This window comes from Bombus impatiens, unplaced genomic scaffold (genome assembly GCF_000188095.3).
Source record: "Bombus impatiens unplaced genomic scaffold, BIMP_2.2 scf_0406, whole genome shotgun sequence".
Taxonomy (NCBI): Eukaryota; Metazoa; Arthropoda; class Insecta; order Hymenoptera; family Apidae; genus Bombus; species Bombus impatiens.
In genome coordinates this window covers 1586695-1614403 of record NT_176825.1, presented here as the reverse complement: position 1 = coordinate 1614403, position 27709 = coordinate 1586695, and the positions used below count along the sequence as shown (strand labels likewise).

Sequence of the window (27709 nt, the reverse complement as noted above, 5' to 3'; positions counted from 1 at the left end):
CCCCCCCCCCCCCGAGATTCTCGCTGGTAATTCTTCCGTCAGAGAAGAGACAGGGTTCCATCAGGCGGGGCATTATCTTCCAGAAGTGCCCAGAGGATTATCCACAAGGATCCTTCTTATCTTCGATCTTTCTGTCGCGTCTCCAAGCTTCCTACAAGAGGAGAGCCGCCCTCGAGCTTCGTTTTCCATCTCGTAATCTCCAGCGTTTCCACTCGCGCCACGTCAGGTCACTTTCTTTGGATGCACACGGCCTTCGTGGGGTCCAACTTCCACCGGAAAATGAAGTTTCCGGTTCTTTCAGTATTCACCGAGAACTCCCAGGAAACACGGCCAGTCGTTCCTAGTCACTCCGCGCCAGCGTATAAGTGAAACGTATACTTTTAACGACAATGGCGTGTCGAAGATCGCTCTTTTAGATCTCCTGCCGCTTGAATAGTTACAAATAACGCGAGAGAATGTGGAAATTCAAGCGTTCCGGACATTCGGACGTTTACTGTTCACTGCCTTATGAGGCTCAGGGAGATACAGCGATAGACATTTGAGAGCGCCATAAATTATAGTAACTAGGCATTGAATCGTGAGTTAAGAAAATCGATTTGCATCTGCAACACGGAGAATAGGTTCCTATTTCTTGTAGAATCGGTAATGAAGACGAATAGAAACGTGACCAACATAATCGTAACAGTTATGTCTTGTTACAATTTCGATGAAATTTTTAAATATCTTAAGTAACACATGCGATACGAACATAAATGTTTCCTCTGATAGATGTTCAAGTATTTCCATGAACGTATGAATGTATGTTCACCACTGTATATACGATTTATCAGTGTCCAGTCTTTTAACTTAACCATGCATTAACAAACCATAATCTTGAATCTTACGATAGTTTGTTGAAATTACGTATCAAAATGATTAATATTTCTTTCTTACCATGGAGTACCATGGAGAACAGGGCGACAGAGCATTATGTGCGTGTCGCTGGAGGCGGAAGTATCGAAACGAAAGCAATTTCCGAAGTCTCGGTAAGTGTCCTCATCAGATTACGAGGGTGAGAGGGGTTGTTTTAACGTAATATCGCCGCCGTTCTCGTGGGAGGGTCGTAGCGCTTGCGATACGAGGTCGAGAATCAGGCGTGGAAAAATCCGTGTAGCATCCCCCGGAAGCCGACTCCAACCCCCGGATTAAAGTAGTTTACATCGCGGGCGATGTAATACATACGAAAACCGAGTCGTCGAGGACTGAAAAGTTCGTAGTATCACGTAAAAGGGGTGGGCCGCTTTTCCGCGGATCACGTTCGCGACTTACTGCCTCCCGAGCCAAGTATTATGGGAAGAGCATAGTCATCCATAGACGTAATCGGTCGACAGTTTTTCCTCTGGGATACACGCTGATCTAGTTTTTCAAGGTTTCTTCGATAGATCAAACGAATTCCATGAACGTCGATATGAAAGTGTTTACCTTTCACGGGGCTGAATTCTGGTTCGCCAGAGATTTTCGGGATTTGAACTTTAATATCATCGGTTAGAACGATATGTGAAAAAAGGAGGAAAAACCAGGCCCCGCGTATGATGTGGACAGTTTTTTAATACATCTTTTTTCTTTTTATTCTTTTCCCTCTTTTTGTGTAAAACATGCATGATGAATACAAAGGGATAGGGTTTGGATCTCCAATTTTACATGAAACTGATAGAGCGGACAAGGGAAAGATAATAACAGCGAGGACAAATTTAATATCACGTTTCCCTTCCCTGTTTTTTTTTTTTCACAAAATAGATAGAAAATCAAGATAAGCCCGAATATTTATATTAACTTCGAAATTCATGGCTATGTGCGTCAGTGGAAGAAAGAATATTGAATATATGAGTTATTTATGGTTTAACGTTTCAAATGAAATAATAAATTTAAATTTTATAATATAATTATAACACATTTTCATAGCTGACCTAATACTTATGAACGAGAATGTATATCAATAGGAACTGTACATAGCGGAAAACTTCCTATTATATTTTTCTGCTCCTCTTTACCAATGAACAATAGGAATAGAAAATTCCTTGTTCATCCGGTGATGAAGTTTAAACTCGCTAACATAGTTAACACGTTGGTAGCGAGGAGAACGTGGCCTCGGCACGAATGGGGTAAGCATTATCGATCAGTCAGATTGAACTAACAGAGAATAGTCAGTTCCAACGGGGAAAGTATCGATTGATGGCTCGACATGGTTTTATACCTGGTCGATCGTTCGACTGTACGCACGTGCTATCTACTGAACGCATTCAAATGAAGTTTACTTTTCAAATGGATTCCCCTCGCCCCCGTGGCACGCGTATAAAGTACATTTCCCACGAATGTATCTTGCAAGGCGAAGTATTCTTGCTACGAGATGGAATTTCAAGTATGCGGTGCGCGAGAATAAAAGCCTCGCTCCATTTATGACTTTGCTTCCCGATCGATTGACCGATTGTACAGATCCTGATATCAAGAAAGTCTCGCACGGAACGCGCACCGAATGGTGACATTTTCGAATAGAACGTATACCAATGCGGCCTTGTCAGTCACATTGAGCTTAAAAATGAAAAATCGCGAGAACTTGTTATCCAACCATTCTACTTAAGATGAAACTTTGTAGAATAAATTTGTTGTTGTAGGAACCTAGTGAATATAGCAGATCTTCTACTTTGTTGCTAAATTTTATACAATTTCGTGAAATTTGTTGGAAATGTTCGGAACAGTCGTTTCTGTCATCATGAGTTTTGAAATGAGTAGGAAAACACTTGACAGTACCGTAAATTAGCCCTTTTTGATACTCCAACACGCAGAAAAATATTTATTTTTTATAGAATCGATACAGATGAATATCTAATGATGTTCTCAAAGGATTTTTGAGTATTATATAACTTGAGGATATTCTATTTAAGTCCTCTGTTTTTAATTGCATTCACGAAAACGTAAATTTCCATGAAAATCCGTAGTCTAATCATAACGCTGTGAAATTCTCACGAAACGGTAGAGTTTCTGAAGTAAAAGTGGAATTGGTCAATGATTTGTCGGGCTCGCGACATCAAACACAGTGGTTTGACATCTCGGCGAATGTAACCTACGCTGTGATCAAAAAGTCACGCAATCGTTATTGAACTATTTATTAGAAGCGCTAGTGTGTTGCGTGACTTTTCGATCATAGTTCCGCAGACACACACACACATACACGTATGCCGCATTCTCAGAAGTACACGTCGTTTTAGTTGAAAGTTGAACGGCGTGTTTGGATTAGACTAGTCAGCCTGTGGCGATAATGCCTACATTCCGATGAGTAAAGTTTCTAGAGGGATCACAGTTGAGCGTGCCGAGACTTCGGCGACGTTACAATGAAAATCAGTCGACGACTAGACCAAAAACAAACGAGTCGATAAAACAAGAGCTCGCACGAAATGAAGGATCCTCTTGGGGATGCCCTGTTGAAGCAGAGTCAGGATCACAGCCAGAAACACAGACTAGTGACAACGTCGTTATTTCTCCACCGAGATTTCCTCGGGGACCTCGTTAGGATCCGTTTTCCATGCAGTTCGATCGTCTTTTAAGTGGTTTCTCCGCGGAAAATTATAGCTACCGTCAGCCACTTATCATTTCGACTCTGTTTTCTGATTTCGTTCCATCATGGTGTACCAACGTATTGATTTAAATTAGCGGAATAACGTTCGCTATTCCATTGCAAATTGAAGTCGAGAGTTTTTTCGAATCTTTTTTCCGACTAGAAATGAAAATTGTACCGTGTGAATTTCAGAATTGGAAATATCGTGGTTGAAATCATGGCAATATGGTTCAATATAATGAAGTTTCGTCGATACTTGCACGATGCACGGTTCCATTTATTAGCGTGAATGATTAAATTTTGGTGACACACCAGGAGAAATATAAATTTCCATAAAAATTCGCTTCTACTCGTTAAACGACAGCGAACTAATGACAAGGTGCATCGTGGTAACGGTAATGAAATAGCTATCTTCGCGTTTCGATTCACCATCTTGCCGGCAGACTGACCACTAATTTGCTGCATAACAAGGCCGTGACTGGCCCAATTAGCGAGCTGATTGATAGAATCCGAAACTCGAGCAATTAAGCCGTCTACGGAATTTCATGATTTGACACCGCCTCCCGTTTATCCTGTCCCTAAATCGATTTCGTTCCAACCACGGCCTCTAAGAAAATTGATACCTCCGTTAAACCACCCCTCCCCTTGCTGAGTTGCGGGCTTTTCTATCACGCGATATATTTTCTCTTTATATCGAGGCTCTAATGAGCTGGCGACTCGTTCGAACATTGCACGAGATACAACAGACTCTGGTGCTCTTATTTCCAGCGTTTCAAACGAGGATTGCATTCCCCTCGAGTCACGCTAAAGATAAAAAGATATAAAAAATGTTGGTCGAAGAAGATCAGTTAGAAAGAAAAGATACTTTACAATTTTCTTAGTTCAGATTATAACGTAATTTTTCTTTGGATCATATGTCCAATATTCTTTGTTTTTAGTTTTATTACAAATTATAATTTCTTTTCATCATATCTCATTACTTTATTGAATATTAATAAGTCTCGTTTCAACCATAAGAAAAATGCGTCAGATGATATTATATACATATAAAAAAAAAAGAAAGCAACATGTCAGAATTACAATATCATTATTGGAGCGGTGCACAATATGTTCACATAATGCATAAAGATATCTACTGGCGTCACTAGACTTCCAATGCATGTAAAAACTCTGCATACGAAATATCAGGAAAGTATTACTAAACATAGTGTAGATCTGTTATATCGATCTGATACATACAGTGACAAAACCGTATAAAATATTTAGAAAAACGACTCGTCGTCTGTTACATCTGTTTTATTCTACATGATCCTCGATCACTCATCGTTTAAGTTTATCGTTTACTGCACAATAATATTTGACGAACATACGATGAAACTTAAATGATCCCAATTAATCGAACCAGTGGGAAATGACGAAGACGAGGAGATCTGTGACAAATATTCAAGCCCGTTATCGACCAATTATGACAGGCGAGTATCGAAAGCAGGAAAACTATTGTTTAAGAGTGACTCCTCTATCTCGTGACACAGCACAAGTGATACCGATGATGGGCGCATCAATCATTGGCGTTGATTGCGAGGTTTTACCACTTACACCGGCGTCAAATAACAGGCGTGCCTGGCATCAGCATTAATTTTCGTAACCACTGATCCCGATAGAATACAACGTGAGTCGAACGGGGTTGACTGACCATGCATACCACAAAACCCATCCTGATGCGCTGACGGAAAATAAATATGGCATTGATGGAAGAAATTCAGTGGACGTGTGAACATCAAAAGCTACATCTCTGCCAGATAAACGTACGTATTATATTACACGCTCTATGCAGATTGTTCGACTTTAATATATAAAAGTTATGTAATAAATCCGTTTTCCTTTCATATTTCGAGTAATATCATATTAGCTGCAATGAACAACATATTGGATTCGGCGAAAAGTTTGTAGTAAAATTTTAAATTTAAATTTAAAGGAAAGTTTGAAGGTAATACAGTATAATTTCCCAAACTAATAGGGGTATAAATAATAAAATTTGATCAAAGGAGTTGCGCATTTTAATGGGAAATTATTAACTATCCAATTTGTAACCTGAAATTTCCCGCAATGTTTTAAAAACGTTCATTAGAATAACGCCATGAAGTAGAATTGAAAGTTTTCCAAACGTTTGCAGAGGAGAGAATGGGGAGTCTTAGAAAAAGTTTGCTACACCGTTAAAACGTTACGCGCAGCTCGATGAAAGAAAGATTTAATTCTTCTGGAAGCTGACTTCCATTGGAAAATAAAGGGAACATCCAAATGGAGCCAACTTTCTAAAAGCTTTTCGAAAAAGAAAACTCCGTTTTCTCAAACTCCCCGGCCACTGCTACAATAGTAAGTAGCGTTTAAAATTATTTTCCGATAGCAAACACCAGATCCTTTTCTTTGATCCTTTCTAATAAAACTCGAGAGAATTGAATGTAAAAAATTCTAACTTGTTTGATTCGAAAACGAATAATTCTGGCGACGAAACGTATACGGGAGTAACATTAATGAGACGATGATAAAAAGAATAGGGTTCCGATCAATTTTTCGGATCGTGCTTGGCAAATGAATCGTTTGGAATATTCGACGCACGTATTAGGCGAAAGAGGAAAAGCGAGAGGTGGGAAAATGAAAAAGAGGAAGAGACGGAGATAGCGTTTAGAGTGAAGTTCGAAACGACACAAATTAGCCTCCCGCCGGCGCGGTATTATTATCGGATAATTAGCAACATTCGGCGGAGATTTATCGAATCGGGTTAAATAGAGACGTGTGTTGGGAATTAATGATGCCGATTTTCAAAATGAACGTCCGATCAGTAAGCACTTCGTTATCTAACCAACCACGTGACGTGTATTCGTGATTCATTCGATTCTCCTTTATTGATCTTTCGCTCAAATTTACGAGAGATGTTACATACTTTTCAAATAAGTAGTTCCAAAGAGTTAAGAGAGGATCGATTATGGTTTCGTAATCGTAAATGCAATACTAATTTCAAGATTGTTTTATTGTTAATAATTTGCTTACAACGTTTTGATAATGAATTACAGCTGTCGATGCTGCAAATGGATTTGCGCTTAGAACTGTAAGCTTTTTGTCGAGAAGTGTTAGGTGGTGTAAAGATGTGTGGAAGTTAGGAGTGGAGATGGTCAAATTTGGGATCATATTTATTAAGTCCGTGTTAAGAATCATAAAGCAGGGATAATATGGACGAGGGAAAGAATAGAAGAATTCGAAAACGTAAATCTTACGAGATATCGCAACTAGATTGAACGTGCGAGAGAATTTAATTCTGAAGCATCGTCTCGTCAGGAACAGAGAATGGAATTTGCACATTTGCGTTTCCGCGAATGGGCTACGCCGGGGTAGAATAGAAGGATGCACGCGCAAAAGAGAAGAGTCTTTCGACGGATTCTGAAATTTCGATTCACGGAAGAGTAGCTTTCACGCGGATAAACAGAAGAGCTTGCGTACGGAAAGAAAAGGAGGCGCGCTCCGACTGCGCAAGAGAGATTGATAAAGACGTGAAACGAAAAGGGCTGGAAACGAGTAAGAAGAGAGGTGAGATATAAAAGGGGGAGACAGAGAGAACCATGGGGTTGCAAGCGAAAAGAAATAGGAATAGGGAAGAGGGAGAATAGTAGAAAGGGTGAAAGGAAATGGTGAAAAGGCTGAGCTGAAACGTAGCCAGTGTTGGGGCCCGCTCTGTCACTTTGCAAGCCAGATCCACTTTTCGAGCTGGATATATAGACTTTGAGAGGGTGGATACGGTCTGCATTAAGTTTTGAATAATTGGGAGACGTCGTCGGGTCGAGGACTCTAATGCACCACTAACGAAATTGAGCTTATATACGTTCCTGCTCGGTGAAATTGTATTTAAAGTTCGTACGTTGTTTGAGGTCTACTTGAGGCTTCTGATATTTCTCCGAATAATTTCATTAATTGCTTTATAAATTGAAACGGAGCATGGCTTGAAATTCGCCAACTCAATTGAGTATTTTCGGAACGATCCAACCACACCCAGACCAAAATAGTTTTATAATGTGTACCAAATAATATTCATCGACAGAGTCTATGCTCTATACTCGTAAAATACGACGATTCGAATCACGGAAAAAGGAACCAGGAAACGATGGTCAAGAGAGGAAATAGAAGAATAAACGTTCCCAAATTAAATGCAAACTGGTCAGGTCAAAGCCTCCATGGCTGAGCGTGGAAACCTGTCGGAGACAGAGAGAAGGCTGATCTTTCCGGACCGAAAGGCACACACACATACGGTAGTGGAATTTCCTCGAAATTTTCCCAGTCGTCGGGCACATAAATTCCAAAAGGGATCGACGTCGATGCAAGGAGAACATATCGGGGCGGCGGTGTCACGGCTGCCGTCGAATCCCTTCGTCTGCGATCCCGAAAATGGATAAACCGAAGAGGGGGATTCGATCGAGAGCGAGTGATTTACCACGAAGGACTTCTACGGGAAGCCTTTCAGAAACGTACAGAGACGTCTGCGTTCTCCATCTTACGTATCCAGCATTTTACATCAGATCGGCTGAGAAAAGCGAATGGAAGGGGGAGGACGTTGGAGCGAAAGCCGGCACACGCGCGGCGACGTGAAGAGGGAACCAGCTGAATTTTATTTTCCTCCTGGGATAATCCTTTAGCAGCAAGAAAATAGTGTACCTCTCGGGACTGCGAGTTTCCAGATCTCAAGAATAAAAAATTCAGTATCAAAAATTATTCGACTTTTTCCATTTTATTTCTATCCTGACGAGACTTTCGTTTCATGTAATAAGGTAGAATTATTTGAATCACTCGTGTTACAACATTTTAAACTTCAATTTTGAATTATTCCAGAAATAGGGTAACATACACATGCTACTGAATTAGGATAACTACAACTGAAAATATTAATATTGAACAGGCTTCTTCTCTTTTCATGAATAGGATATTCTATCAGAATAAACAATCCAGCTGTCAGTTAAGTACACGATACATTTCACTGTTTATTACGTCACTAACAGCTAGTTAAACAATTTGTTCCCCAATATATTGTAGATTGTCTCAGAATTGTTCATAATCTTTTATCCCATATATTGATCTCTCTTTGCCAAAATTTCTATTAACTAAACGTTAGAGCTGATCTCTCTGCTTTTACACGACTAACGATGGCTTCGTAAACCTTCGACTTCTTTCACTTGCTTTCAGAAGTATTATTTTCTATGAACAAACTAGGAATTCCATGACATCGTTGCACCAATCGTTCATTACCGTGGTCGCTTTTGTTAGCACACACGATGTCAAAGGCAGAATCAGTATCTCGGTGTTAGCTATTGCCCAAACATTCGCGCGATTTCAAGCAATTTACATGAGTTGGCCGACTCATAAATCGCTCATGAAGGACGGTTTGTCTGTCTCCTTGTACACTTGCAGAATCACGCCTGGCGGGGCAAAGTGTATTCCGTATGGCAAGAGAAATGATTGGAGGCCGCGTCGTTTGCATGTCGCGGGCGAGAACAGGCTGCCACCCGTTATCGACTTTCTATCAACACGTTGGTCACTCGAACCCGTCGAAATACGATTGGCTTTTCGAACGGCGACCGCGTTCCCCTGACGACAGATCGTTGTAATTAAATTCCATCATGGGGAGAGAGAGCCGGCTCAATTTTGCATTTAAAACACCGGCAGCATACGCGCGTTTACATGTAACTGGCCAAGCCCACCGACAACCGGCTCTTAAAGGGACAAATTGCCGCCGATACGCCTGATAAACTGCCGGATCAGACGGAATTTTCATCGACAATTTCGCTTTCTCTCGCGAATCTCTCCAAAGGGACTCGGAATCTTACACAACGACGTATATTTAAACATTACTGAACAAGAATTTGTAATCGCTACATATTGACTAGAAAGTAAGATTTTTAAAAGAATTCGGATCAAAATTGTGTTATCTTAGAAGAATTTTTGATAAAAATCTGTCAAGAATAAGTGAAATTCTTGATGTAAAGTCGTGCCGTAGCAACAACAACGGCCGATATCATCCAAAATATTGTTTATTTATTTGATAATTATTCTGTATTAATTGATTGATTATCAAATTCCATTGCGTTGAAACACCTCAACTATCAAGTGACAATCCATGAACAGACATTGGATCAGAGATCACATAACGCGCTTTGTAATTTACAATCTTCGAAATTTCGCCTCAGCTGCACATTATATCTGATCATCATCTACTAACAAACATTTCAGTACCCAGAATCGTTTAAATAGTTTCAATCTTTATATCGTAGCTAGAGAAACAAAATTTCTGCGTGTGAACCTAACTCAATGACCAGAAACTGTAAAACGACACCTAATTGATTTTCCACTGAGCACTAGCAAACGCGAAGAAAAAAATTAACGACTTTTACGTCTCTCCCGTGGTCGATCGAAGGAAAGAAAGTATCGCTCATTTGTTAATCAAACAAGGTCCGTGATCTGCGCGATCGTCGCCTGAAAGGATTCGCTCGCCAAGGGTGACCACGGAGATTTTCTATTTCGTCGCGTCAAAGAAAACGAGTCGACATCGGGGAAGAACCGAGCGAGTACGTCTGCGAATTAGCTAGCAGCTCGGGCACTTTGTGCAGAGTTACTTTCCCATTCCCTTTGCTCCCTTCTGCCTTTTGCACGGTCGCTGCCCCTCAATGCGACTGCACCCGTCGACGGAGTACATACCGCGGCACGTTCCTCCATTATTCATGACATTATTTTCCACTTCGATAACTAACGCGATCGACTTTCCGGGAATCCTGCAGCTCGCAAATCCGTCCGCGGTCCGGCTTGTTTGAAAAATTTATATTGATTCGATGTACTACCGTGCTATTTGCACGTTTTTCAAATACGAAGGATCAACGCTCTTTATAAAGTCGTTTCTTTGAACATCGGTCTCCAGAGAGAATGTCTACATCGTTGCAATTACGTAGAATCCATTAATCCTTTGAACGTTGTTGAAATAGAATTTCGGTAGAAATATGACAATGGTTCGTGCAGTTCAATGAAAAGGTTCGTTTAAGTTCATCCTGTAATTGATTAAGGGTAGATTCTTACGATCTCCTCTCGCGTCAATCTTATGAACGTAACGATAGATACAAATACGTAACATTGATGTTACGCATTGATTTTGCGTTAGGAGATTTCTTTGATCCTACCAACGTGTTCGAAATTTTCATTTACAAATATCCTACAGGTCTATATGCTTTTGTACATTTGGATGTTTCCAGCGGAAACTGGCCTCCGGGAGGGAATTTCTATATCGGTTTAATTATATGGGATCGATTAGTCCTTTTAACATTGATAAATATGATTCTTATAATCATTCCTCTCGCATTATTATAATTCAAAATTCGCTGTCTCTGATTCTATTAAACGATGCTCGTTATATGTTGAACTCAAATTATCTACCAAGTATTGGTTGCGATCCTCTGAATTAAGTGACACTATTAAATCACGTAACACAGTATAGCAAGAGCAAGGAATATTGAAAAAATACCAGAAATTTCAGATATATCATAGAATCCACGCTGGGTTTTATAATTCGCTGCGATTGGATCCGATGATGAAACTGATCACGTGGAATCCGTACAGCCTCGTGGACCTGGAACAAATGTGCGATACGTTCGAACAAAAGGTTTCCAAAGTCGCTTCGAAATGGCAATAGTATTGAAACGGGGTGGACAATAGAGGTAACTTACAATATATGGCGGCTTAGGAAGCCTCGAGCGAAAACATGAATAGGAGCGAACCGTGGAAATTCATAGAGAACGCACATCACGTTGTAACGTAACCAACGGACACGAATATCGCGGACAGAACAGTGGGAAACTGTCTTTTCCCGCTAAAGCCGTCGTCACTATTTTCGGAATCTGATTAAAATCTGAAAATGGAAATCATCAACGAGGAATATTTATAAATTGTTAGATATTTAATAACTCTGACCCTTTTGACGCGACAGAGTATGAAGTAAAATCAAATCATTCCATCGCTTCAGCTTTTTCTGCACAAGATTAATTAACTTTTACGCTTATGCGGGGCGGCATGCGGAATAAAATATCACGAGCTGATATTCTGCTACATGAACTAGCGATGGAGTAAAGTATAGTGCGAGCAGGTTCAAATCTAATTGAAAGTTTCGAACTTCTAACACTTTTAAGTAGGGTCGAACTTAGACAGAGTAAGTTTAAATTGCATATAAGTACTATGAGATGCTTTCAATTATAATCGTACTTCGACTAAATACATTTGCTTAATAGTAATTTTATTAGCCTTAGTATTTGAAAAATACTATCGAAAGATATCATGTCGTTAACACATCTCAGTTTTAACGCGTTTCGTTCCTTTCTGATGAATCGACAGCAATTTTTCTGCATTTATGCGAAATTTGAAGATAGCGATGATATATTTGCCTTCGAAAATACAGTTTCCGAAGGATATTCCCATGACGCAAAGCATTTTAGAAGAAACGTACTCAATGGAATTTTCAGCCCAAAACAATAAAACATCAGCTGCATGATATATTGACAGAAATTTGGCAGATCAGTATTCGATGACGTTTAAAACGCGTTTTACGTGTTCTAATCTTTAAAGGATGCTTTGTCTTTTTAGCGCTACGAGTTCTGTACTCCACGTTCGTTATATTTTGAGCAAACAGGGAGAACAAGTAAGGCGATACTTGAAATAATATCAATCATACTTAAACTTAGCGAAGTTTAAAATTCCAAGTTAATCGATCAACGAGGATGGCTTATATTTGCTAAAAGAATTCCGATGAAGCTGGAAAAGATAACTCGACTATAATTAAACTTGTCCGTATTGTTCATTCTTTATTCGATCTCGATTAATTAAATCATTTTCCATCGGAAAACCTAATGAAAAATTTTGGGCTATTGTTTTTCAGAAGTGATTGAGCTTATATTGATGGAGATGCGTAAATGGATTCAATGCTTGAGATTAGAGTTTGAAGAAGGGTTAGAAATTCAGGAATACGATTTCCTATGATTAATTGGAAAATACATCAGATTTTATTAGAATTAATTTATTTGTTAAAGGATTATATATCTAATGCCCTATAAAGCTTCCAGATTCTCTATTATAATCGTGTATAAATATATGCACTCCAACCATTTCTCACAATTGATTACTGATTATTGAAAAGCAATACGTCGTACAAGAGATGTCAAATGCTTAACGACGATTCTAATCTTTGCTGGTGAAAACTTTCGCCCCTATTATACCTAACATTTCTAAATATTTAGTATTCTTTCTAACCATTTTTCATATACGGTTGTATGTTCCAAACATTGTAGGTCCTGACAATATAGATATATATATTTTACTTGAAGTAAATGGAAGAGATTGTAAAATATTACAAGAGAGTATACGTATACCCTTATATTTTAACATTGTTTTAGTATATCATTCAATTATAGTTTTGTTTTCACTGTTCCAGAAATATCATTTTAAAAATTCCTACGCTATCCAATAATACACAACTCCAAATATTGAAGAGCAACGTTATCTTTCGAGTAACAGTTCTTTCCTTTAGCTTTGCATTTTTCTTGCATTCTATATGTACACGATTCTCGACAGAATAGAAGAGAACTACATGCGAAGGAATCTTACAGTGCGCATCCTTGTATGCAAAAACAACAGGGCATTGAACGTTGCATTCTCAACTAGAAATTCTCAAAAGTAAACCGTGGTTATCGTTCCATGAAACGATCGTACCAAAATGACAAATACCTGTATAGATTGTATTTATCTATATATACATATTTAATATATAGATTGTATTATAATTTCGGGCTTCTCCGATTACACATTGTTATATAAACAAGAATTACAATAACCTCCTCTATTAAACGTATTACACAATATAACTGCGCGAATAATATCGCAAACAATGTCACCACGAGGATCGAAATTTATGTTGTAACGTGATAATAGTTAATTAACCCAAAGTCAATCAGCGAAGGGTAATCGACGCTCGAGCTGATCCATTTCAAAAGAATGACAAACTCGTTGATGAAATGGACATCAGAGGATACAATTCAATTCCATTTCGCTCGAATTAATCAATTGTTCGTAATTTGGAAGATGTTCGGTGTTGATGTATTAAAAATTCAATTATCTGCTCCAATAGGTACGTACAGGGAAAAAATATTACGAATTGTGTCCAGTGAAAAATTCGGACAGAATATTTTGATCGACATCCAGGCCTCTAGCTCTTCTCATCCACGACAATCTATTTTTGACACGTTTGAACTTTGCAGCACGGATTTAAATAGATAATAGAGATAGAACATAAATGGATCTGGGCGAGCGTCTACGTTAAACGAGGACACAAAATATAGGAAAATATTGTAACAGCGAATTTAATAAAATTATTTAAAAAAAGAATGAAGGAGGATAAAATAGGAATAGCTATTCATATTCAGGATTAAACGTAAGATTTCAAAATCAAATTCTACCGAGGATGAGATTAAAGTGTAGCGTTATAAAAATGCTATGGACGTTATTTCATAATCCGTAGAAAAATGTTACGAAATATTCCGTGAAAAATTGTTTTCATTTTAAACGAGTATTGTGCACACATTTTGTCACGTGTATGTACGTAGAATCGTTTAATAACCACCCTAAATGTTAAGTAAATATCAAATAATGAATAATACAATACATCGCCGTGGACGTTTAATCTCGATATTAAACTGCAATTAAGTATTGAACAAGCCATATTACAATGTATGGAAACCAATGTGGTGCCCCGTATTTATGCATTTACAGTAGCAATGAGTGGATCTCTATTATGAATTCTCCCACTAATATGAATTTTTTATGCTGATTAATCTCGGCTTACGATTTGCTTTATTATTATGTATACCCTTTGAACTCAACAATCTGTCTTTACAACATTCCGAGTAATGTTGAGATTACCAAGATGCCAAATATAACTTTGAATTTTATGACTTAATTGGAATATATGTAATTCTTTGTCGTTGATATGATTATAGTTTCTCATAATAATTACTTTCTAAATCATTTTACTACATTGGCATACGGTTAGTATATTACCCAAGGATTTTTCTTATCGAATCACTTTATTCAACAGTAAGATAAGGAGGAACCTTCGAAAAAGGAGTATAAAAAGAAAACGATCGAATCACACATACGAAACCCGTCGATGCATCATCGATCTGATATGCTATGATGATGCAACGGATCAAACGTATATAAATTCGCACTTGCCGGGGCCATGTCCGAGCGGGCAAACGTGATATAAACGCGGATTCTTCCGTACGCGGTTCTTGCACGCGTAAATCTCACGATTTACGAGCACAGTAGCAACGTTCAGGAAAAAGATGGTCAAAGTGACTCAGGAAGCATACCGATGTGCATTCACGCTAGACATCGACGCTGATCGAATTCTTACAGTTCTCTCTGAATATCACAATCGGAAAATTAGATCTTTGTCTCTCTTTTTGACATCAACAACTCTAAAGAAGATTTCAAATATTGCATAAAAAGACTTTGATAAAAAGCACTGAAAGGGAACAATGTCTCTTTTCAGTCAATTTACATATCGAATTTTATTTTTCCAACATTGTGGTTATAAAAGAGAATTCCGAAGATATGTTCGGTAATTTCTTCGTCGTTTCATTTCTTCTCCTACTTGAAACCTAGAGTTTTATGAATTTAACAGAAACTAGAATATTAATAGTAACGTGATAAACTATTATATAATATTTTTCGTTAAGTCAAAGAAAATCTTCTGCATATTTTTTATTTGTGTTCCTGGCTTCTGAAACGTGTCTATTATTCCGATATCACATATAATATATGAAACCATATATAAGTCCTTCATACTGTTGCATTTACGCAACTTTGACTAAACAACATAAACTATCAATTCTTTATTTTTTGTTTCAGACGATGAGAACTCGTCGGTACATGGAATCGTAACAGAAGAGGGACTGTTTGATGGAACTATCTTTACAGCATCCGACGAAATCTATATCGAACCAACCAGCAGATATGCTCCCCTCGTATGCCATCGGCAAGATGGCGAAGATAAAGATACAACAGACGCTGTGCATCACCATACGATCGCGTATCGTTCCGTGGACGTGAATGTCCCACGTAATAATGGGTATCCATGCGCCAGTGAGCTTTTGCGAGAGAACACGTTAAATGAATTAAGGTAAATACATTTTAAACTCTTGTGTTTGCCATTAAGCTAATTATTTCGACGTAATAGTACAACGACATGAAAAATACAATTTCCCGTATGAAGACTCTGAAGACAATTTAATTAAATAAAACATAAATTATACTTCGTTATTCATTGTCCGCTGTCATCTTTGTTCCTTTGAATAATATAAGAAGAAATTCAATTGGCCGTTCACAGTTGAATTTCCAACCTAGTCTTGCATTTGAGACAGCTTAGCGTGCAATTTGGATGTATAATATCTTCCCCTATGATCTAACACGTTCAATATTCCAGGTACAAACTTAATATCGACCGGCTTAGTATCTACTGACCGGTTTAATAGAATTTCAGATGGCACCGTAATGGCGGTTAACTGTATGAGAGATCAAGCATTCCAGTTTTACATTAGAGATCGCGATAACTAACGTTTCAAAGCATCGGTGCCATGAATCGAAGTTAACAAAATTAGTAGGGAAGCGACACAAAGGCTCTGCAAGGGAAACCGATCATTTCCTGAGACACGCGCGTCAAAGTGCACTTACGATTACAGAGAGAACGCATTTTAACAGAGAATTAGGGAGGGAAGCAGCTCTAGCATTGATTAATTATAATGTTCTCTGGCATGGAACTCAGAAAGAATTGCTGGAGAGAAGGAAACAGATTTTAAGTTATCTTAATAATTGAATAAATTGTATTACATGGAAATTTTAGTTTCAGTTACGTGATATTACCTACGTTCTAACTGACTATTGTAGTGGTTCTTAAATCACATAAATCTTCACTGTAAATTTTCTTAATTTCGAAAGTTTTGATCCATAATTCGATAATTATATTTTATTAAAGTGAATTTTTATATTTTTTTTTTCAAATTATTATTTATTCAAATTATTAATTAATCCAATCTCAATTAATAACATCTTTTTTCTTTACTCATATAATTTTTTCTCTACGCATATAAAATAAATCAAAGTTTTATAATTATCCAACTGCGTGATTAGAAAATAAATATATATTTAACACAGATTAGATTCTTACCTCGTTTCATTTCAAAGCTTATCAGTGAAATGAGTTTTGCGGGAGTAATGGCGAATCTCATCGGATATTCCGGTCAGATGGCATAGAAAGAATTCGAGGCAATCTTTCTATCTACGCGCAACAACCTATCGTTTCTTCTATATATCGAGGTCGTTGGAACAGCGTGGCGCAGTCTCTAAACACTTTAAGCGCTCGTTTCGTCTATGACTTCACTGGTGAATTTTCGAAATCACGTCACGCGCACGCAAGGAATTAAACGGATACAGTGAAAAAAACGCATAAAACGCGGCAACTGCGTTGGTATATAAAAGACTCGTAAAAATGGAACGTACTGAATCTTATAAAGAAAAGAATAAAAAAAAAAGAGGGAATAAAAATGAGAAAATTTAGCGAGTTTTAATATACAGTGTGTACAGTATACGAACATATATTTAATCAAAAAATTAATATACAGCATGAATCGCATAATGAATAATTGGTTGCTTAAATACTTTTATGGTTTCAGCGAGATGCTTGCACTAAGTATCTTATAACATCTATGTACATTTTCAGATTTACTTCAAACTTGACCAATGTAATCATGATAATCGAATCTCTTTACAGTAGCAATATAATTTTCAAATGTTTCGTATAACGTACATAATATACTCATATTATTATATAATATGAGTGTTATACAATATTACTCAGAAAAGATTTGTACAAGTATTTGAACACTTTCGTGAAATGCTGTAATTCAAAGATGTGGCCTTGGTCATCTTGATACGAACGCGTAGAGATTCGACAGGAGGCCCGATGGCAACGATCCTCGAAGTAAATTGGCTTCAAGCCTGTTACGTATTACCCAACATATGTCACTCTTATCTCCTTGCCGCACCCCGACGATTTCTCTCGTTTATCCCGGGCGGCCGGAGTTGATCAGTTCAGCATGAGGGATTCACTGGCGCGCTGTAGTTTTCCAAACGCTTACCGACGAAAAATCGTTCGCAGGACGAACAGGACGTGGAGTGGATATCTCGGGGACACAATGCGGCCGCTTTATCAACACCTGAACGAGGGGAACTCCCGCGCCAAACCGGGCTTCTATCCGAAAGACGTTAGGAAGAAAGACCCCACGGCGAGCTCGCACAATTTAGAGTTACTCGATAGGTAAGCTTTTCAATTTAATCTTCCTTTTTAATAAAAACTTTACAAAAGATTTGCACATCCTGCCAAGAGGATGCTGAAGTTTCCTTTAATTTAAAAATGGTTTGCCTACACATCTACGGTAAGCCTTTGAGTCGGCTGAAAGTGAATATCGTCTGTCTGATCGCGCCGAGCTAATACTACTTGGGTAGTCTGTTTATCGGGCATGAGTGGGTAATTCGTCACTCGAATTACTAAACTCTTGTATATATAGGAGAATTTATTGGATAACAAAACAGTTATATGTTACAGAATTATTCATTCATTTTTCTACCATCTATAACTTTTTTCATGTAATAATTCTCATTCTGACAAATAGATTCAGACAATTTAATCAGACAGAAATTAAAATGTTTCGTTAAATAAAGTCTCGCTGTACATTCCAGTATACATATATCCCAATATAATTTTTTTTATTTAAAAACCTCTATTTTTCATAAATCATTCCATAATTGTTAAAAATTCGTTATAACATATTTACATATAGAAGAAATACCTAGACTAAAAATTACTTTATTTTCGTCAATTTTTAATTCCGTGGTTATAGAAAGAACGACCCAGTTAACAGGTTAACTCGTTTTAGCTGTCTGACCATGAACCGCCTCGTTTCACTCATGTCTCCGCTGCAAGTTGCATCGAAAAGAGGCCAAGTGTCTTCCGTGCAACTAATTGAAATCCCCCGTTTCCCCTTTTACGGTAGCGACTGGAAGTTGGAAAAAATAAAAAGTTATACAGCCTGTAAAAGTTTTACACGGTCGTTCGTTCTCGATCACCGGTCTCATCCCCCCAACCCTCTTCCCTAACCCTGTTCGACTCTTTTCTTCCTTCCCGGTTGTGTTCAACGTTTTCCACTCTGCTTCCACTTAGCCCGTCTCTACGAACACGTCGATGAAATATTCTAGCAGATGCTGGGAAAGCCAGGTCAAAGGAAGAAAGTTGCCCGTTGCTGGGGAAGAAAAGCACAACGGTTACTTATCGTCCCGTCGATTCTTCCTCCGGACTGTTTGCCGTGCTATGCTTGCGCTTCCATTTAAAGAGCACACCCATTTCCGGGCAGAGAAAAGCCAGACTATCCGGCAGCGAATAGCGATGAAAACGTCAAAAATCGAGAGCAAACACCATTATCGAACAATCCAATTTAACGTTGCCCGCGACCGAGTTATCCTTATCGGACGTTTCCCGCAATCGGGGATTCTTTTTCTGGTGGAGAGATTTGATTTGTTGTTCAAGTGCGGATCGCGTATCGGTTAAATCGACTATCGCGACATCGAAAATCCTGCTCTTTTTTGCAGCCTCCGAACCAAGTTCGGACGTAGTAAACGTAGAATCTAGAAATTTTTTCTGTTCACCGTTGAAGTCGATAACTCAGTTATCTTGTTGTTCAAGCTTCAGGGATTAGAAATTAAACAATTTTATTTCTACGAAGTTCCGTGTAATTAGGGGGGTATAACACAGGAAATATGTTTGAAATGAAAGAAATTTCGAATTTTGGAAATATACGGACATTAATCAAAATTCTTTTGAAGGCGCATAAACGGAAATGTATTATTAAATTAAAGGCGATAATGCTTCTTTGTCAGGCTAATTGTATTTAGTGAAAACAGACGTCATTTCTTTGCAATCAGATTGTACAGGGAACGATATTCTCGAGTGCTCCGCAAAAGGACGTCCGTGGATCCGAAGAAAACCACTTGTATGTTGTACCTGCAAGCGGATCACACGTTCTTCAATCATTATAAATCTGAAGAGGCCAGTATCGAGGTGATGACTCGGCATGTACAGCGTGTCAACTCAATTTATAGATATACAGGTACATAAAAATTATTAATAGATTACGATAGACTGTAATGTTAGAGTATAAGTTTGGATAGGTGATACATTGTAGATAGTTTAAGGGAACAGAACTATCGGTGATGAGAAACGATTGCCGATAGTTTTCTGTTTCGTTTTAATGTAAGTAGGCGATTACTGGCTGATAGCTACGTGCTGTTCTTGTGAGGGACGTAGGCTTAAGCCAAAAAGAATGTGGATGAGGGTGTGTGTATGTTTGTAGCATGTGCCTGCGTAAAGACAAAAGAGTCTTAGCCAGCGAATGTAAGTGAACGGAACACCGAGTGTGAGCAAACTCATCTCTTTCTACCTAGCAATAAAATAACAGTTTAACCTCTCGTAATAGCCATCCGCTCTATTATCCTTACAAATCTGATTAGCGTCTGTTGTTCCATCAAATTCCAACAAACTTTTCGTCCGAGATCGGTACATAATTCGTCGAAATGTCCTATAAGATTGGTCGCCGGAAGAGAAGTATCAGGACAGCAATGAAAATTCTTTCGTCTTTCCGGTGTAGCAATCGGCAACGTTTCCTCCCGAACTAACAAGTGCGCGTCTTCTGTCTCATTCCGCTGTAATAACTTCGCAAACCAATTAAAACTTTCCCGGACCTTCCAGTTAAACCAACTTTCTGCCAACGGCGATCGGAGGAAATGAATGTTCCTTAGCCTTACTGCGGTTCCTTTCTGCGCTGCGACCGATTAATGTCAGTTTCTGTGTCTGACGTTGACCGATTGATTCCGTGGAACTTTATTGCGCCGCTACACACACCTAATGCGTAAACTTTAAACGATGGTTATCAAGGAATAAGACGGGAGCAGAATCTGGAAAAGAATCGCATACTGCCTCCCTGAAATTGCTTTCGTTCTACTCTTTCGAATAAAGATAAACTACCCCCTTCTTTCCTTTGATCAAAAAACTTTTCCCCAAAAAGAAGAAGTACATTAGGGTAAAATAGCGTTATTTGACTTAAGCCAAGTAATTTGTCTCGTAATTCGTCAGATTCGATTATAAACAATTTTTAAACGATTTACATTTCATAACTTGATGGCCGTACCTTCCTACGATGATATAACTCGTCAAAAGGAAAGAAGTTCGTCCAATATTAATATTCTCAATATATTGAATTTTAAAACGCCAAGATTAAATGATGCAAATAGCCCTATTTTACTGTATCTAGTCCACCATTCGAGCTATTCAATTTCAGCAATTTCTTGATTATTATTTCGGCCCTACTTCTCTCTAGAAATCTGTTCTTTGAAGCCGAAAATATCCACGCAAATTATACATATAATCCGCCGTTTAATGGAATTATTTCATCTACTTCGAGTACAGCTGAGAAACAATCAAGTTCATCGATAGTGACGTTCAGTACAGGCGTACAAAGCTTCGCAAATCAGAGGAAAGCGTTCCTGAAAATCTCATTTGGCCAGTGCGGCTTGCGAATATTAAGTAAGAGCGGACGCACAGGCGAAGCACGGGCAAGCTCGTACTGGTAGAAGGGCTTTAAACGTCGCACCACCTGCCGTAACAACAAGCAAATATTTGTGTCTCGTGACTGAGCCGTGTTTAACGTAGCGTGACCGCGCCTACACGCGGACTGGTCTAGTGTATTACTTAGACTTCCCTATCTCTTCCGTCGTACGATTCGCGGATAAAGCTAGTCTTCCGCTGACGTTTCCGTCTTCGTCTCCTTTCCCTCTTCTTCCAACCCTTTCTCTTTCCTATTTGTTCGTTCCGTCTCGTTCTATCTAACTTGACCGAATATATACTGCGAGTTAGGATATCGATCTTCCGGAACGATGGTCGCGCGATTATCGGCCATCTCTACACGCGAACATTTCGGATGACCGATCGACCACCCCTCGGAAATGCCAGCCCGAACGTGCCTCCCTTTGTCTCCGGATTAGACGGCATTAACTCTCTTCCCATCGCGATATGTACAACTCGGTGGCCGCCTAGCTAAACGCTCTTGTCCGACGAGAGATCCGGAATTGCACCGATTAAGGATTGCCCCTGTCCCTCTTGCATTACGATTCCGTGTTTCTCCGTCGATTTTGCACGACCGCGCAACCTAACGAACCGACTATTATCTCCCTGCTAACGTCACGATCTTTCAAAATTTCGATTTAACCACTTAACTCCATCGCGTCAATTTAACGGTGAATTATTTGTTTCGTGTTTATGTCAAATCTTTCAAACCTGAAAGCCAACCAATTAACTTTGCCGCGCTATTTAAAAACGAATTAATGTTTCCGTACTATCATTGCGATTTTTAGGATTTAAATTTAACGTCGCAATCTTTGAAATTTATGTTTAACCGGTCGACTTTATTACGGCGCAATGAACTCACCGTGTAAACGCCGTGGACGCGGCTATTATATAATATTACGGAAGCTCGGTGGATATTATTACGGTAGAAAATAAAGCTAACGCGATAACGGGATATCGCGACGGTGATATCGGTCAAAAGTGGAAGTTCGAATGTTAGTCATTACACCTGGGACGCTTGAGAACCCTGACGACCAGCCGCGTTTACGATCCTTATCTGGCGCACTCACGTAAAAAAAACTTTATTTCCGAGCGGCATATCCGAGACAGCTGTCACGCGACGCGTTACCCCTTTATTTGTTTGCGAAGTAATTTTTTACGACATCGGAACGCGAACCAGCAACTTTGTAACACGAGTCTCACGTGACGATCGCCTTTTAGCTATTCAATAATAAGCACCGTCTGTTTCCGTCTTTCTATATTTTTGTTCTTTTAATTTTATGCGTAGAACATAGGCTTAGAACAAATTTCTCGTGACTTGTCGCGATAGAAGTAACTCTGGAAAAAAAACACCTATTTTATACAACTATACGGTAGCAGAGCCTGGTTGGTCTGATTATGCATTGACTCGTTCTACTTGATTTTATTCTGCAAGTTCTCTAGAATCTACCTCGTAGATTCGATCAGGAATAATTTTAAAGCATTAATTCGTTTGAGGTTGATCTTTAGCCAACGGATAGTCTTCTGAAATAAGTATTTCAAAGTCTTGTTGTAACTATTCATTTTTTCCTTTATCTTGAAATTAATGTTACTTATTAATTTCACGCGATATTCTTTGCGATACTCCTTTTAAACGATTTTATTTGTCCGATTACTTTTTCAATACATATTGATAACGATAAGACGAGTTTGATTTCCTCATGTAAGATTTCTTTTTGCGTTTAGATCGAACGAATACTAAATAACGTTAGTTATATTGTTTCCATAATGTTGCGTCGTGCAACACTCTACCTGGACCCGGCCATACACCGCGGGTCAGACAGACCCCAAATGTCCGCTCATCCTTACGACGTACCCTCAATAGCTTCAAGTACCCGTCATAAATCCCAATAATTTGCTTGCTCATACCGAACAAATATCTTTTTCTAAAACACTTTCTAAGGACTATTGTCTACCACGGCTGGGCAAGGGAAAGTTGGGCTTTTCCATGTACGATGCTTCCTAATAGCAACTTTCTATCGAAGGCAGCTAAGACCCTTCCTAGCCCACCAACCTTCGTTTGGACATAATTAACAACTAATCCTATTTCCCTCACTCTCTTAGCCAAAATCGTCATCAACAAATCCGATGGTCCCGTGCGCTAGACACACCCACCCTCAGCTTTCCTCCGCTGCAGCATCGTCACCGAACATCACTGATTCTTCAACCTTCAAACATACAACATCCTTCGACCGGGTCTACACCCGAAGATCAGTCACTCATTTACCTTATACATACGCACCAGCGTAACTATTTGCTTCACAAAGTGTTGGAATAAACTGTCATTCACACCTTGTTGCATCAGTGTCATATTCAATTAACCACCTCTATTATCCTAATCGAAATAGGGGATCGATCATTTCGTGGCGTCGATTATCTAATCGTAACGGGAATTTACGACTCCCGTTGGCGTGCTTCCTCGCGATCGCGTCTCTCTGCGAGTGGTCGAAACACATAGATTGAAAAATATAGAAAATTGATGATATTACAAACAATGTTTTTAAATCTACCTTAAATTTTATCTTGCTGTTTGTTTCTTAAGGATTGAATTTTAATCGTTTATTTACGTACCGAAACTAAGAAATTTAAAAAAGGTCGAGTTGGTCGGTTTGGCTTTTGAGAGGTATTTCGTATAGTAATCTTTAGTTCCTTAAATTTTCGTGTGACTGTATTTGAAACATGGAACTTGCATTTAATCGTTAGATAACTTTATCGGAAAGCAAACGCATGCAAATATAGCATCCAATAAATGTTTCAGCCTCTTCATCTTCAATTTTCTCGTGTTCACTCATACTTGGCTGTTTCAGAGCATTGCATTTGCATTATTTAGAGATTTAAGAAGCCTTTGCTTGAAATTGAACCCGATATCCATGTTTTCACCAGCACATGCGCTACCACGATGTACACAGAAGCGGACCTGATTAATGCAACATCAAACTTGAATACAATGGATTTTACGTTAATTACCAAATGCACATATATATTACATGTCAGATATAGATGTAACGATGCTCGGCATTGACGTTGGAATAGGTTGCTTGCGTATGCACACGCACAAACATCTGGAGACATTACCATGGAATTGCATCGTTTATATGAGATTGGAAATCTTACTATCTTATCTTCTATGTTTCACTGCTTTAACGTACAAGGTGTCTTAATCTAAATCGAATACCTAAGTATCCTTCATTTTCACGAAAATGTATATATCATAGATATAGATGGAAATGCTACGAATGCTCAAAAATTGAAAAAAATGATCTAAATTTCTTTCGTCCATAACATTCTTCTTCCTCCTTGGAATCATTAATGGAGATCTTAATAAATAAAATAGAGAAGTTACTGAATTCAATCGAATTAATTATCACCTCAATCATCTTACCATTAATATTAATCACCAATTTGAATGCTTAAATATCCTCTAATATCACTAAAAATAAAGGACACATTTAAATGTCGTATTTATACGCGCGATACTGAACATTATTTTATAATTCGACATGGTCGATTAAAAGTTGAAAGATCGGAAAGCTTGAGTGAAAGACGGATTTTCCGCAGAATAAAATTACGCTTGACTCGTAACTTTTTTTGCGACGCGCTGTCAAAATTAATTCGTAATAATGAGATCAATCAAAGAGATATGCATGAACGGCCGTTGGTTCGTTTTACACTTGAAAAATCATGAGAATTCAGCGGCGGGAAGGAATCGCGATCGCGTGTCACGGAATCGTTTTTCCAGTTTCGATTGGTATTCCCGCGGAGGAGGTGTTTGATTAAATGCTTTCCACCACGCGACGGTTCAACCGTTTCGGAATACATTGATCACTGGGGGAAACCCGAAAATTACTCGTCTGGAGCCCCGGTGATTTTCCTTATCAGCTATCGGTTACCTCGATGAGTAGTTCCTCTCGACTCCTATGAATTTCACAGTACCACAATGTCTATTCCGCAAACGGACTTTAATCCGTTCAATGTTGCAATTTGAATTTTTCATTTCTCCTTTTCCATTTCGAACGTATTCTTCGCTATTTTACAGATTTCAATCAGGATGGCCAGCCAGACAATATTAGCTTCATGATAAAACGCATTAAAGTTCATAGTGACGATGCACTGAACGATCCAAGCTACAGATTCACTGGAACTTACGGGGTTGAAGAATTTCTTGAGCTGTTTTCCGGTAAGTAAATTACTTTATCTATCCTCTCCACGACTTGTCATAAATTATGCATTACTCGTACTATTGACGGTGTTATACATTTAAGAAAAAATCTCAAAGTTTGAAAAAGTGGCGAAAGTTACTTAATCAAAGTAATCTGGTATCTCATTAATATTGTATCGTACTTTCGTCTTAAGTATATTATGAGATGTTGATTCCTTTGACGAGAATTTCTAAAACAAATTTATTTCAAGTCATAGAAAGCATTAACATGAAACGGAACGTAGAATACCAGGGGTGAAGTTAATTAAAGAAAAGCATTCTTGAATTGAACCCGAAGGTGAAAGGCTTGACTAATCCAAATACATTGGTATGCGTTGGACATCGCCCGACGAGAATCCTTGAAAGTACTTTCGGCACTCGTTCGTTAATTAAAGTGCTCGTTTGCGTGAAATTTACACGAAATCGTCGATGCCAAGGCCCGATGAGTAACACGTTGCACGGCGCGACTTTTCAACTTTAATGAAACGTCTCGTGTCGGTCATCATTGGCTCGTTGCAAAGTGTTCGTTAAGCGCAAACTCCTCTGTTCCGTGACTTTAAAGCATCCTCGGTTCCGCCGGTAGTCGTTATCTAATACCATAGTTAATAAACACGTGAAGGTTGGATTACACAAATGAAAGCCTACACCGCATCTTCCCTATCGAAGGCTATTAGGGCGAAATGTGCATTTATCACATTTGCAGAGTGATTCTCTCGTTAATTGACTCACAGGCTATAGAAATACATTCCAAGATTTGGTTTCCATTATCGTGATGTCTGACTAAGACACTAGATTGTCTTATTCTATCGTGCACTTCTTTCCTTTCTTCTTCCTTATTTCATTCAATTTGTCGTTGTTGAACAAACGATTACGATATTAATTGGCAACACACTTTCAAGCCCCTTTTGTAAAGAATACATTTTCTGACTTGACTTTCATTATTTTGCTATCTAAGGCACTGGGCAACTAGATTGTCTTATTTTACTTGACTACCCTTTGTTTCTCTAGACTGTCTTATTCTACTTTACTCTACCTCCTTTCTACTTTACTCTCTCTTCGTTTTATTTCATTGAATTTGTTGTTACTTTAAACAAACAGTTACGTTATTACTGAACAGTGTTTAATAGATATACAATCACATCCACACACTTTTTACAATTTCTCATATAAGATCATAAAGATATAAGACACACGAATCGGATCATAAAACATCGCGTGACAAAGAAACCACGCCGAATATCGGCTTCAAATCTTTACCATTCGTATACCAAATCTAACCATCTCTCCTACAGTCGATTAATCGTTGATCCTTTCCTTCCCCTCGGATTTCTCTCATTTCTAATCAACTATTCCTGAAAATGTCAAACGGAACCCACAATTCTTCCATTCTTTTGATTTATTTCTAGAGTCGGTGTTTCCCCAGCTTCCTAACTACCAATCCTACCCTCGTTCAAAGAACATGGCGAGGAAGTTTCGATCCATCGATCCGTTTTCACCAAGAATGCCTATATGTTCGAGTAAAATTCCTAATAGTTGGACGAGAGTATCGCTTTATCGAATAACGTTCGGTTCAATATATTGTGATATCTCGAATGTGCTATCTCTTTCGCGGAATCCCGTCATTCCACACGATTAATTCGTGTTCAGATGTCGTACAGCAACAACTGACAGAGAGCTAGCCAAGAAACTACATCGCATTAAAGTTTCCACCGAACGAAGTTAAAGTTTCCATATAGCTGGGATTAATTATTACCAAACCACATCTCCGACGAGTAACGAATCGCAGCTCCATGTGGTTGGAATTCCGAAGTTAGGATCATTGAAACCATATAATATACAGGGCGGTTGGTAACTGGTGGTACAAGCGGAAAGGGGGTGATTCTACGCGAAAAAAGAAGTCGAAAATATAGAATAAAAATTTTTTTTATTTTATTTTTTTTTTTTTTTTAATTTTTCCATCGAGACAACGATCTACAGTGAAATCCGTTATAACGTACCGCACGCGTACCGAGCGAAAATTCAAAGTCGATTTTCTCGAAAACAAAGCCTCAAATGAAAAATTTTTATTCTATATTTT

General features: G+C 38.5%; 1 protein-coding gene across 1 annotated transcript in view; it reads left to right on the top strand.

The window, feature by feature from the left end:
* Positions 1-27709, top strand: part of LOC100746737 (disintegrin and metalloproteinase domain-containing protein 10) — a 150296-nt gene that overhangs the window by 93096 nt on the left and 29491 nt on the right. The window contains exons 4-7 of the mRNA XM_003490152.4: positions 15575-15845; positions 17880-18038; positions 19700-19884; positions 25471-25611. Of these exons, the coding sequence (XP_003490200.1) occupies positions 15575-15845; positions 17880-18038; positions 19700-19884; positions 25471-25611 (756 nt within the window). The remainder of the gene's footprint in view (positions 1-15574; positions 15846-17879; positions 18039-19699; positions 19885-25470; positions 25612-27709) is intronic.